Raw genomic sequence first — 13,757 nt, 5'->3', positions numbered from 1 at the left:
CCCTCCAACAGCCAACAGGAAGCATTTGGGGCTGGGAGTGGCTGGGATTGTTGCGAGGCATCTTTTACTTTGTCAGGTCACCCGGCTGAGGCAACCCAGGGCATCCTCGAACATACCACAGGTGCTGCTTCTTAAAGTGCAAAGCGACCCCAGAGGATTATGCAGCGTGTGGGCCTCCACCCCACGCCCAGGGTACCTTAGTGTCAGGCTTCTTCACTGCAGAGGCCATGGCCCAGCCACGGGAATGGGGGGCAGCCAGTATCTGTAGCAGCCTTAGCAGGGTTGCTGTGTTTGGAGGGCGGAGGTGGGAATGAGAAGGGTTCTCAGGGGCCAGTGGAAAGGCCAGGAAGGGCGGGGGAAGGCCACGGGAGGAGGATGGTGTCAGGCAGGCACGATGCCCTCCTCACGACTCTCACGGTCTTTGTACCTTTAGCTCCTCTGGGCTCTGACAGCCAGGGAGCGTGAAGGATGGCCCTACATGGCACCAACAGACCACCGTACTTCAGAGTTCCCCCCACACAACCCACTTCCCACAAATACCCCTGCTGGCGCAGTATGAAAATGATTCCACTTTAACACCAAACACACTGAACCAAACCCCAAGTGCACCCTGGCACCCTCCAGCTGCCCCACCCCCGCCCCCAACCTTGTGCGCGCACGCGCGCGCTCACACGCAGCAGCAGCCTTTCTGTAGCACTGTAGTGTGTTCCGAGGCAGACCGGTATCTAGGCTGGTCTCCCGAGCTCTTCCCACCAAGGGCTCAAACCGTCTTATTGGGGTGGTGGGGGACATCTAGTGACAGGACGTAAGTGGGACCCCAACAGGCTCTCGGGCAACCACCCCATGGCAGGAACCCCTGCTCTGCTGTCACCAAGACAGGGGTCTGCATCCACCTGTCTGCCTCTCGGCAGAGGTGGTGAGAGAGTTAAATCTCAACGTCTGTAGTTTTCTTTTCTTTTTAAAAATCATTGAAGGGGGTCTTCCCATTTTTCTTCGTGTTCCTTTGTTTTAAAGTGAACGTATCCCCAAAGCCTGTGAAGCGAGGAGGGGGTGCGTGGGGGGTGGAAGCGGCGACACCCTCTCTCGGTCCAGGCACGAAGCTACCCTCCCTTTGTTCTGATCTGTGCTGAGGGCAAATGCCCTCAGCACTGTACCTCGGGGTGGCAGAGCCGTGGCCTACATGTTCCCAAGGAGGCTGCTCGGGCAATGCGGGTGGGGTGCAGATACTTCCCACAGGTGGGAAGTGGCAACAGACGGGAAGTGTACTCTTTAGGGGCCGCCGGCCCTGCCCTGGGGCAGCCTGAAGCCCCAAATCTCCTCCTCCCCTGGCCAAAGCCCGTGCTCTGTCCAGTGGGCGGACGCCCTGAGGCTGGTGTGCGCAGACAGGTAGGGGAGGGGGTCCGGGGAGCAGCGAGCGTGTGGAGGGCCACAGGGCCACTGCCTGGCTAGTTCAGTCCTCAGAAGGGTCCAAGTCAAAGGGCAGGGCCCCGGCTGCGGCCTGCAGCCAGCCCCAGGTCTGCAGTGCTGGGCTCGGGGCACTGGACGGCCCAGCCTCTGGCGGACTGTTGGCTGGTGGTGCTACCACTGAGATGTCGAGAAGGTGAGAGGAGAGAGGGGACACCCTCCCCACCCCCGCCCCCAGTAGACCCGGTTTTGTTCAAGGCCAAACGCCACCCCGTCAAACAGAGAAGACCGTGTCTCCTTTCGCCCTGGGCCTCAGGGGCTCACAGCGTGTGTTCGGCTTGAAGCTGGGAGGGGAGCAGTGGCTGCATCGGGGACTGGGGGGTGGGCGGAGGAGACTGGGGCGGTGACGGCTGACTTGTGACAGGTGTGGAGGTGAGGAAGGGAACGGTGGAAGCCAGGGCAGAGGGGGAGCTGGGCGTGGCGCCGGGAGGCTCGCTGATGGGCCGGTTGTGGAAGAAGAAGGGGCACTGCTGGATGAAGAGCTCGATGATTGTCTGGTAGGTCCGGGTGGCCGTGAGGGCGTCCATGGTGCTGAAGTCGGGTCTCATCAAGGTGGGCCAGAAGCAGATGGACAGGTTCTCACTGGTCATGAGATTCACCTTGTTGTTGTGGCTGACTCTGTAGGCGACACCAAACTCAAGGTCAGAGCCCCGCAGCAGGCCTGGTCGAGGATCTCGACCGCCTGTGCTCATGGTCACTGCCGCACCAGCTGCTCTCCTGGCCTGCCCACCCGCAGCCCGAGAACAGAAAAGGCCCCAGCACAGCTCTCCAGGGCCCTGGCCTGCGAGTTGAGGCCCGAGCCCCTCCACGCCCCGTCCTCTGTTCCAGTGCCTCCACACGGCTCTGAGGCCCAGCTCACGGGAGGCACCCCGCCCCCCCAGCCCCATGGGTGGGCAGGATGCCTCAGGGACTCTCCCGCAGGCCCCCAAAGTGGGGCAATGCTCTGGCTGTACAGAGAAGAAGCGTGTGTATCCCAAGCCAGGGTTCATAAAACGCCACTTTGTCAGGAGAGGAATAGGTCTGGCTGGAAAACAAACCTACTCTGTGTGTGAATAAATGTGGGAACCATGCAGCTAACTGGTTTCCTGACTGTGGCTCCCTGCACTTGCTTGACTGCAGTTCACTCTTTTACACTGCATACCTGTCTCAGCCCAGCGTTCTGTCACGCCAGTCAGGAAACACGAATCCTGGAGAAAGGACTTTGGGTGTGCGGGGGGCCATGCAGGCCTCTCTCAGACAGAACCAGGACAAGAACCCGAGGGGGAGGAGCCAGCACGCCAGCAGGCTGAGGACGGAGCCTTGCTCAGCCGCATTCTACAGCCAACTGGCCCCGACTGGAGGTTTTCAAAGGAGGGAAGACCAAACAGCAAGCCCTGCAACGTACTTGTTCAGGTGAGAGATGACATATTTAAAGACTTCATGGTTTTCCTTCGGGAATCTCTTGAGTACCTCCTTAAGGGCGTGTAACTTTTGCTCCCGGTCATTGATTTCTGAGGAAAGAGAAAACCAAGACAAGGCTGGTGGGCCTGGGGCTCAAAGCAGATCCTGGTCCTGGGCAGTTGGTCAAACTGGTGGGTTGGCGGCCAGGGAAGAGTACGCTGTATACTCTACCTTCTCTGAGGGAAGCCCAACCCCATCCTCTCCCTGCAAGCCGGTGCCCAAGGCTGGCACACCTGGCAGTGGCATGGGGCTAGGGGTCAGGCCTACCTCTGTGTCCCAGACCCCTGCTGAAGGGGAGCACTGTACGCCTGGGGCTTCCTGGCCCCCCCACCCGAGACTCCACGATCTAGAGAGAATCTACCATAAAGAACACCATTCTTTGCTCATCCGGTTGCCCCTGGAGACAGGCATCCCAATGCAGAAAGCCTGCCTGCTTCCTGACCAGACGGGTGAGCGCTGCCACCCACCCACGCCAACAGACGGTCTAGGGAGGGAGTTTGTCACAAGACCAGGGCTCTGTCCTTTTCCTGGAGTCACAGGGACCCTCCACATATCTCCCTATTGGAGGAGCTGATGGAAGCAGTGGGGGAATTCTTATGTAGTTCATCAAAGGGACTACATACCCCCCTCCCCCACTACCACCCAGAGTTTGCCCATCACGGAATCCTAATGTACTGAGAGAGGGAAAATAAGCTAACCCAAATGAAATGCTTAATCCATGCCAGGCCTGGTTCAGCGAGTCCGCACAATCCTACGAGGCTGGGGCTGTTATCACCCCACTTCAAGGATAAGGAATCTGAGGCCCAGAGAGGTTGTAGAAATCAGCCTCTTGGTGTGGGAACCAAACCCTCTCCAGATGGCTTCAGAGTCCGAGTGAGGACCACTGTGCTCCCTGGGGCCCTGGCTCCCCATTCCTGAGTAGACCTGGCCTGCCTTGTCTGGGAGAGCCGCCCTGGGCTACTGAGACAAAAATGGTCCAGAGACCACTTGGAACCAGTTGGTCGAGAGATCTCTCTGAGCATGGAAAGATATCCCTGTGGCCACTTGTTGGAACTGCAGGCTGTCTCTAGGACTCCAGGGCTCATACAAATCACAGGAGGATCCCATGAAGAGATGGCAGTTCTCCCACAGCTGATGGCTGTGGGGTGGGCGGACAGGGGGTTCATTAAGAAATATGATGGTTCCTAACTGGTCTGGGGACACGGGCTCCTTTAGGATAGATGAAAGCTCTGGACCCTCTCTCACAAATAAACTGTGTACAGCCCTGTCTACGATTCCTGGAGCTTCACAGACTCCCCAAACCCATGTATTCTTTAGGAAGCCTGCGGCCTCCTAGCTAAGAACTTCTGTAGGAGGTGATGTTCCTAGAGGGTCACCACAGTCTGGGAGCCTCAAGCTAGACTCAGAAGGACAGATGGAACATAAACGGCTGGTGGGGAGGTGTGGGGAGGTACAGGGAGGAAGGGTTGTGTGGTGATCTAGATCTTGTCTCTGAGACCAACCAGCTGTGTGATCTCGGGGAAGTGACACGTCTGAGCAGCAGTCTCCCTGCCCATAAAAGAGGCTCATGACAGTGCTTCCTTTACTTGGCAACACCACACCATGAAATGAAGAGCTCACAGCCAGACACACAACAAGCACCTGGGAGCAAGTCTACGTTTCAGGGAAGCAGTGGAAGAGGCGGCCGCAAAGATGGCAGGCATGGAGCTACTGAGAGTGTCCGCGGGCAGGCTAATGAGCATGAAACCGGTGAATGTTTTGACTTGAGAGCGTGGCTTGATAAAAACAGTGTTTTGGTAACATCTGTCTGTTAGAAGATGACTACAAACCCCCCACAGGAACTAATTATGTGGCGCCATTGTCAGTTTCATTTCTCTGAACCCAAGACTTATTTTAAGGGTTCAACTTCAAGGGCACACTTTCTGTCTGGCCTTGAGTTTCAAAATCCTTTACTGTTACGTTTGAATAAAAAGTTTACTTAAAAGAAGGAAACTGCTCAGGGTGGGGGCGGGGGTCGAGGGATGATGAACAACTGTCCTGGAAAACACAAGAAACACGTGCATGCTGAGTCTCACTTAAAATAGCTGTGCCCTTCCAGACGGGGCTGGGCACAGGCCTCTTCTAGGCGCCTGCACGACAAGAACACAGCTGTGTACGAACGGCAGCGCCTTCACATAAGAGCCCAGCCTCACCCGTCCTCCTGGCTGGATGCAGGAAATGGGGCTGCTAATGGCACTGTCTGCCCGGGACGTCCCCTCTCCTTCCTATCCGCTGAGCAACAAGGACGGCTGCTCCTTCTCTCTCTTACGGGCGGTGGGCCGGGGGGATTACAGAACCTGCTCGGACAGTGATTCAAGGGCGACCCTCAGGCACGCCAGCCTCTCTCCCCCTCCCGGTGTAGCACACCAGCAAGGTGCCTAACAGGGCCCTAGCCGGCCAAGCTCCCCGGGCTTCATCTCCCTCTCCCCCTCCCCCGCTAGCTGCTCGGGGCAAGTGCTCGTGGGCGCCGGGCGCATCAGAAGACTGGCAGGAGGAGGGGAGGACGGTGAAGGGAACAACCGGAAGCCTCCCAGTGCAAAGCCCCATGAAAAACAAGGTCCACCTCGCACACAGCCTTCTGACCTGACCTGTCCTTCTGTCTTGATTTCCCTCCAGCAAGCAAACCACCACCAGTGTTGAGGGACCCACTCAAACTGGTAGTCATGACACCAGTGACTTTTTACCTCTGGAGAGTGCAGGAATGTCGGCGGGGCAATTTCACAGTTGCTGTTTGTGCAGCCCTCCCACCACCGGAGGGAAGGTGGGGCTGGTTTATCCCACATGCTGGCTGAGAAAACCCACTCAAGAGGCAACACCAAGGACACAAGGCTGGTGAGGGCAAGGAGGGGTGGGCACCAAGCTCTGTCTCCAAGTCCAGCACTCCTGCTCTGGATCACCTGCCTGCCACCACGCTCAGAGCTCTCACCAGCTTCAATAATCCTCTTTGAGAGGGGTGAGGGGCTCTATAGGGCTTAGGCCTCCTCAGCTGAAAAAACATACTTTTGTTTGTTTGTTTGTTTTTGCGGTAGGCGGGCCTCTCACTGTTGTGGCCTCTCCCGCTGCGGAGCACAGGCTCCGGACGCGCAGGCTCAGCGACCATGGCTCATGGGCCCAGCCACTCCGCGGCATGTGGGATCTTCCCGGACCGGGGCACGAACCCACGTCCCCCGCATCGGCAGGTGGACCCCCAACCACTGCGCCACCAGGGAAGCCCCAAAATCCATACTTTTAAAACCATGTGTCTGTCAACTGAGACATCAATACAGGTTCAGGAGAGGCATCTGAGGTCAGCTGAATCAAGACGAAGTCTGGGGACTTCCCTGGTGGTCCAGTGGGTAGGGCTCCGTGCTCCCAATACAGGGGGCCTGGGTTCGATCCCTGGTTGGGGAACTAGATCCCACATGCCGCAACTAAGAAGTCCACGTGCTGCAACTAAGAGATCCTGCACGCCACAACGAAGATCCCGCGTGCTGCAGCACGAAGGCCTGGCACAGCCAAAATAACTAACTAGATAGACAGACAGATAGATAATTAAAAAAAAAAAAAAGACGAAGTCTGGATACAGACCAGGGAACTTGGAACTGAGGTCCCAAGAACTTTGGAGCAAGAGGAGAGGACAGGACTTCCCTGGTGGCTCAGTGGTTAAGAATCCACCTGCCAATGCAGGGAACACGGGTTTGAGCCCTGATCCAGGAAGATCCCACATGCCGCGGAGCAACTAAGCCTGTGTGCCACAACTAGTGAGCCTGCGCTCTAGAGCCTGAGAGACACAACTGCTGAAGACCGTGCGGCTAGAGCCCGGGCTCCCAAACAAGAGAAGCCACTGCTATGAGAAGCACACGCACTGCAACGGAGAGTAGCCCCCGCTCGCTGCAACTAGAGAAAAGCCCATGTGCAGCAACGAAGACCCAACACAGCCAAAAATAAATTAATTAATTAATTTAAAAAAAAAAAAAAAGAGGAGAGGATAGCCAGAGGCCACTGGGGACCTCAGAGGATAGCTTGCTGCACCCCTCACAGTATACAGATAAACCAAGGCCCAAAGAAGTTAAGAATGCTGGTCCAAGGTCACACAAATTGGTGTCAGGGGCCCTAATCTCAAACACTGTTCTTGCCCTGGCTGTGTCACTCTGCTGCCATCTCTGGTACCCAGGCTGTCAACCAGGCTCTAGGCTTGGATCTGCTACCACTCAGCTCAGTGCCTAGAGGAAAATCCCTGATGGATTTTGACCACCTTGCACACCTGCACCACCAAAAAAGGAAACACCGGCTCAGGTCACAATCGCTCAGTGATGCATGCAGGCACACATGGCATGCAATTGCCACCTGTCCTTCTGGTGGGAAATGACTCCAAGGCTGAACTCTCACTCTGTTGGGCCCAGAATGGAAGTTTCAGGGTGTCCTTCTCCTGGAGGTACGACCTTGCAGCAACCTGTCCAATGTCTCCTACCCACCAGATGAAGGCAGGGACTGCACACTTGTCTGTCTGCTGCCATCTGTCCCTGTCCCACACAGGGCCTGGCACATGCTAGGAGATGAGGAACACCCCCGTGCTCTTAAGCAGCTAACTGGACAGACAAGAGGAAGCAGGATCCCAGAATTAGCAACATCACAAGGCAGCATGTGAACAAGCGCCCGGTGAGCATCCGCCTAGTGACCTTGCCAGTCAGTCATTTATTAATCTCTAGCCCTAAGCTGTCTCGTCTGTAGATGGAAAGGGTGAGACAATAAGCCAGCATCCTGGACCATCTGGGGTCATATATCCCTTTGACAATCTTTTTTTTTTTTTTGGGGGTGGGTGGGTGGGTGGGCCACACTGTGTGGCTTGTGGAATCTTATTTCCCTGACCAGGGATGGAACCTGGGCCCTTGGCAGTGAAAGTGTGGAGTCCTAACCACTGGACTGCCAGGGAACTCCCATCCCTTTGACAATCTGATGAAAGACCATGGTCTTCTCCGTAGACTTAAATGCGCACACACACAAGCAGTTTATGGGGGCTAACGAGGCTCTGAGGCCAAAGGTCCTTAGGCTCAGAGCCTCTGGACCAAGATGGAGGCAGCTCTAGGGCCTTTTCTGGCACAAAAGACATAGGACAGGGTGTGTGGGGACTGCTGGACCAGAGGGATTCTGGATAGGTGGTGGTGGGGTTTTGGGGGGGCCGTGAGAGGGGAAGAAGATGCGGGGCAAGAATAAATGATACTGTTTCTTGAAGGCTGGGGTGAAACGTGAGGACGAGACAGAACGGGGAATTCAAGCCCCCTTTAGCTGCCTCCTGAAATCCTGGTCCTCTCTGAAGCCAAGCTCAGGTGCCATCTCTTCCACGAGGCCTTCTACCTTCCTCTCTCCTTACTGCGTTTCTGCACTTCCAGCTCAGGTTGCTTCACGCTGTCTGGCAGAGAACTTAAACGAGCACCGGGGAGGGTAGGAACAATGTCTCAGCACCCAAGGCCACGCCCAGCTTGCCACGCCCTAGCAGTACGGGCTGCGCCTGCTGCTATTCATTTCTCAATCTCCCACGTATCACCTTGAACGTGGTAGGAAAATAACTGGTGAATAATCACAAAAATCTCAATTTGTAGGCACAATTTCAGCAATGTTCAATGTTGTGAAATTTTGGAGCTTACAAAACAATTTGATAGTGACCTTGATATTTGTTGTGATGGGATCGGAAACCATTTCCAAGCCCTTAACACACACAGACACAACAGCTCTTAGGTATTACATGGAAAGAGCTGGTCAAGTTGACGTTGCCATGGAAACCCAGCCAGGCTGAGAATAGCTACTTTTGGGCATGAGAATCTTTGTTCCATCATGTCCCTTAACACTAACTTTGGCACTGCCTGGTTGGTGTTTCTGGCTCAGTTAAGCTCTGACACACACAGCCCCACTCTTCACTCAACTGTTAAGGCCGTGAGAGGTGCCATGTCAGTGAGATACACTTCTCTCTACCAGGTTCAAGACAACGGAGCCCCAGCTGACTAGCTTGGGGCACAGGAAACACACAATGGGAAGAGGAAGCGGAAAATCTCCACCCTTTTCCAGGCTGCAGTAGCAGCAAGCAGCTCCCTTCCTCAGCAGGGGCAGGCGGCGGAAGCTGCTGTAGGAAGGCAGCTGATTCCCTATCAATAACACCTTCCTCTCCTGCCCCCTATGACCCTCCCCAAACAAAAAGACGCTATGTCAGCAATTCCCGCAGAAACAATGGGATTCTTTCTGCGGGGTGCCAGGACTCTACAAGCCTCTAGATGGCGCCAAGTGAAGATAAACACTGTCAGGAATCTCTGGGCTTCCAGCAAGCTGGGTACCAGCCCACACCTTCTCTTCCTAACTTCTGCCCAGAGACAAGCTTAGCTTAGATGGAAAGAAAGCTGGCTCTGGATGGAGATTTCCCATGTGTTTCTCATCTGAGCCAGCCTGGAGCCTGCTAGAGAAGTGACTGCCGGGAGGACCTCTATCTTTGGATGGTAGGACCAGAGCAGAAGCTGGCACCTGTCCCCACCCCCTAACTCATCTGGAGAAACCCAGACTCCTGTTCTGAGAAGGTAGATGGGAAAGGAGGCCAGGGAACCCTATGACAGTCCCAGAAGCTGCCAGTGCTTCGCCGTGGGCTTGGATAAGATTGGGGATGCGAACAATTTCAATCAGCTAAGAAGGTGTGTGTAAAATATGGTGGGGAAGGCGGCACCTAGACTGTGGAAACAAACATCACAGGAAAGGCAGACCACAGAACAGTGACTCTGGGGCTCTGTAGCACTGACAGCAGTCAGGTTCTGACAAGGACACTCCTCCACAGCTGGGCTCCTGTCAGCGCCTCTATCTCCCGAAGCCACTAAGAGTCCATGACCCACATCTTCAAGTCCTGCAAATTTGTGACAGCCCCCCGATTTTTGCCCACACCATCAGCTTTGTGAGTAAATCGTGTTTGCTTAAAACTCCCTCTTTTGAGTTGGGTAGTGGCAAGATAAGACTAATGTGCTGGGGTCCCAGGAACACAGCTCCCTTTCCACTTCCCCACCCCCTTGGTCGCTGGCAAAGACACTCCCTTCTGTAGCTGCACAGCAGCGGCTGCTTCTGGGGTCTTGGCCCACCCCACCAGAGGTACAAAGTAGAAGGCTGCCTTTGGCTAAAAAAGTTCAGAAATGTCACCCCGTGGAAAACTTGGAGAGGCCAGGCACCCCCCAAAGCACTACATGAAGTCCAGGAAAGGCTGCCCAGTGGGAAGGTTCCCACATGGTGGACAAATGCCTCCGGAGAGAGGCAAGCCAGGGCAGAAACAGCTCTCGGGGCAGGCAGGATGGCGTGAAAGGTGACCATTAAAATCAGAGATGCTAACTTGCTGCAGCCTCAAGTGATCATGTGGTCAGGGCCATCGGAGCTGTCCCCTTCCCTCACGAGGATGGCTTCCTCAGGGCCATCGGAGCTGTCCCCTTCCCTCTGGCTTCCTCAGAGGCCATCGGAGCTGTCCCCTTCCCTCACGAGGATGGCTTCCTCAGAGGCCATCGGAGCTGTCCCCTTCCCTCACGAGGATGGCTTCCTCAGAGGCCATCGGAGCTGTCCCCTTCCCTCACGAGGATGGCTTCCTCAGGGCCATCGGAGCTGTCCCCTTCCCTCACGAGGATGGCTTCCTCAGAGGCTATCTGGCTCCGCACCACACGTTAATTTCCTTCTACGAGAGCTGGGAGAAGAGGGGTGAGCGAGAGGAGGGCAAAGGAAGGCACCTACCACTTAACAGGTCTGTGACATGGCCTTGCCTCCAGACCTCTCCTAATCTCATTTAATAAATACGAGGAGGGATGGTAACAGTGGCAGCTAAGGGCCAGGGAAGGTCACGCTGGCCATGCACACACTGTGGACAAGCAACGGAGCAGAGATTTGCCTCAAGTCCGACATCAAAACCAGGCTCTCAGCTCACGGAGTTCTGGGGCCACCTGCAACTTTCTTGACAGAACCCTCAGAGAAGCACCTCTAGTCAACCAAGGCATGGGCCTAATGTGTCAGCCCCTTCGGTGCCACCTTGCTAGCTCCCTTTCCTTATGTCCTTCACATCTCAGTTCCAAGAGTCAAAGTGTCAGCTCTCTGAGGGCAGGACCCATTCTTAAGGTGCTGCACCGCCCCCCCTCAGTTTGCCCAACAGAGAGTCCGCCTGGGGCGCTGCCAGGGGCCCACAAGCTACACACGGTCGCCACTACTCACTGTGTGCCTCCACCAGGTCAATCTGCATGTTGTATGGGACCAGGGGGTCCGGCAGTTCTGAGAAAAAGCTCTTCATGGCCCCTGCCACAGTGTTCACTGTAAAGTCCTTCTCTGCCAAATCCAGGTTGTGATCTGAAAGGAAGTTGGGAGAGTGAGACCAGATCAATCTAAGCTGGGCAGAAGCAAGGAACACTCAGCGCTGGGGATAAGCAGAGAAACGAGGGCCCAGGGATGCTGCCCAGGGCAGGCCTGGAGCCTGGCAGGGACTCAGGATCATCACAGACTGGACAGAAGGTGGCATCCCTGGGTGCTGCTAAAAAAGAAGAAAAGAAAGTGCTGAGATTCACAGACAGAGGCTGACACCCAACCTTCCAAGGTCAGCCTTTGCGTAGAGGAGCTGCACCCCCCATTCTGTGCCATCCAACTCCCCTTGTTTGGCCTGGGTGTGCTGCTACCTTTTCCTTACACCCTCGCACTCAGGGGAAACAGGAGGAGGCTTTCCCAAAAGGCCAGCTCCCTTTGTCTGGAAGGTTACAAAAATGTTACCAACAACCGGGCTGCCATCTCCGTCCCTGCTCCTGTGGTGACCGGGCAACGAGGCTTATTTTCCCCTTGCTGGTCCCTTCCAGCTTATGATACCTTTGACCTCTGTCTCTAATTCTTCTTTACATACTTTATTGCATTTCTGATCCTAACAAATCATCTACTGATAGATATCAGCTGTTTCTAGTTGGGGGTTGTATGTAACCCATGTTACAGATTCTGGCATATAATCAAGTGTATACCCAAGGGTGGCTTTACCCTCACTTTGACCTCATGCTTCCTATCCTGCAAGACTAACGCACATTTTCCTTCTCTCCTGGGTCACCTTTTCCCGCTGCCAGCCAGCAGAGACTGACTGTGGAGTTACGCAGCGTTATGGGCCCCTGGGTGCTGGGGTGGGGTGCCTGCTCCCAGCACACCATGGTTAGCTGCTTGCTCCTGCAGGCCTGCACAGGCTGCCTGGCTTGGTCTCCTGAGGCCCAGTCACATGCTAAGTTGGACCCTACTTTGATCCCCAGCTTACTTTCCTCTTTGGTCAGTGACATCTGTGAATTTTTACTGCTTTGGCTCATTTGCTTCTGGCATTGGTGGGTGTTCAGTTCTAAGAGTTACAGTTTGGCTGTTGGGTTAGGGTGAAATAGATTTGGCCATCTGGCTCTAGGCCTCCAGACCTGATCTAGCTTAGGAGACCGAAGTCCCTGCCAAGAGCCAGTCTAACTCATGAGAGTTCAGCTTTGGGAGTCTGGGGCCCAAGGCTCAGCTCATCACAAAAGGCTCCCTTGCTTTGTTTCTCTCCTGCAGGGACTCTGTGAGGAGGGTACTCCTGTGGCCCTGGCAAAAGAGGACTGTCATCTCAACCCAACCTTTACATCACGTGCCTGAGATTAACCCCTGCACAACCCAGTCCAAGGGAAGCAAGGCCCTTTCCTGGTGAGCGAGGCGGTGCCAGAGCGGGCTGGAACAGTGCCTGGATGGTGGGGTGCGGGAGCAGCCCGGCTGAAGCACGTTTGGCGGGGATGACACTTCTGTTTGCTGACAGGGGCCAAAACACTTTTTCCTTCTCAGTCACCCAGCCAGCACCTCTTGGCTTTGGGGCTGCGTGGCAGGAGCACCCCCGAGGGGCTCCACGGGCAGTTCGGCTGTTGCGTCTGCCCTGACTGGCCTCCAGTGCTCGGCTGGGCTGCGGCCTTACCTTGATCAAACTGTCTTTGCAGACTCTCCATCTCTGACTTGTTCCCGCTGACCCGGTAGATGCCTTCAGTGCTCAATCCTGAGAAGAAACAAGCAGGTGTCTTAGGAGCAGGAAGTGGAGAGCAGAGAATGAGGAGGACTGCACTTGAGGAGAGAAGGGGCGAGTCCATGAGGCACCCACTGGGAGAGAGGAAGGGACAGGGCTGAAGCACTCCTGACTTACCTAGAGGCCTCAACCCACTTTTGCCCATTTTCTTTTTCACTTAAAAATGTAAAAGCATTTGTTTTTTGTAAAAATTAAAATGATACAGAAGCACATCAGACAAAGATATCTTTTGTCCACATTTTGATGTATACTCTGGAATTTTAGTTTTTTTTTTTCAAAATGGAGAGAATACTGTTTTAACCCACCCATTTCATTTACAAAGTATGTTGTGAACCTAAATCATTAAATGTTTTTTTACAACATGATTTTAAAGACATCAAAATATACAGTAATTTAAAAACAACCTACTGTTAATCATTTAGGTTTTTCCAAGTTTTCACTGTTAGGAATAACCCACAATTATGTTTTTTGATAGCTAGTTAAGTTTAAAAGATTCTTGGCAGTGTGTATTTCTTACTCTGTGAATTTCCTATTCATGTTCTTGTTCATTTTCCTATAGGAGTGGTTCTTCTCATTTTGTACTTGAATATTAAGGAACTGACTATGTTAATGTTATATATATTTACATTTTTTCCCTTTTGTTATCTGTTTTCTAATTTTGTGTACTGAATTTTTTGGAAGTACATAATTCAAAAATTTTAGGTTTTCAAGACCCATCAATTTCTTTATGATGTCTTCATTTGTTTTTATGGTTAGAGAGGATTTTCCTGTTCCTAGATCA

At 54.1% G+C, this 13,757-nt stretch overlaps 1 protein-coding gene across 1 annotated transcript in view; it reads right to left on the bottom strand.

Moving 5' to 3' along the window:
- Positions 1-1,724: 1,724 nt before the first annotated feature.
- The window catches only part of ARHGAP35 (Rho GTPase activating protein 35), a gene marked incomplete at both ends in the record, with an annotated part of 73,570 nt that continues 61,537 nt past the window's right edge, over positions 1,725-13,757 (bottom strand). The window contains 4 exons of the mRNA XM_079723613.1: positions 1,725-2,082; positions 2,849-2,954; positions 11,137-11,268; positions 12,872-12,949. Coding sequence (XP_079579739.1) covers positions 1,725-2,082; positions 2,849-2,954; positions 11,137-11,268; positions 12,872-12,949 — 674 coding nt within the window. The remainder of the gene's footprint in view (positions 2,083-2,848; positions 2,955-11,136; positions 11,269-12,871; positions 12,950-13,757) is intronic.

The sequence above is a fragment of the Hyperoodon ampullatus genome (assembly GCF_949752795.1).
Source record: "Hyperoodon ampullatus genome assembly, chromosome: 18".
Classification (NCBI taxonomy): Eukaryota; Metazoa; Chordata; class Mammalia; order Artiodactyla; family Ziphiidae; genus Hyperoodon; species Hyperoodon ampullatus.
Note: the sequence above shows the minus strand (reverse complement) of the source record. Positions and strands in the feature narration are given on the sequence as shown.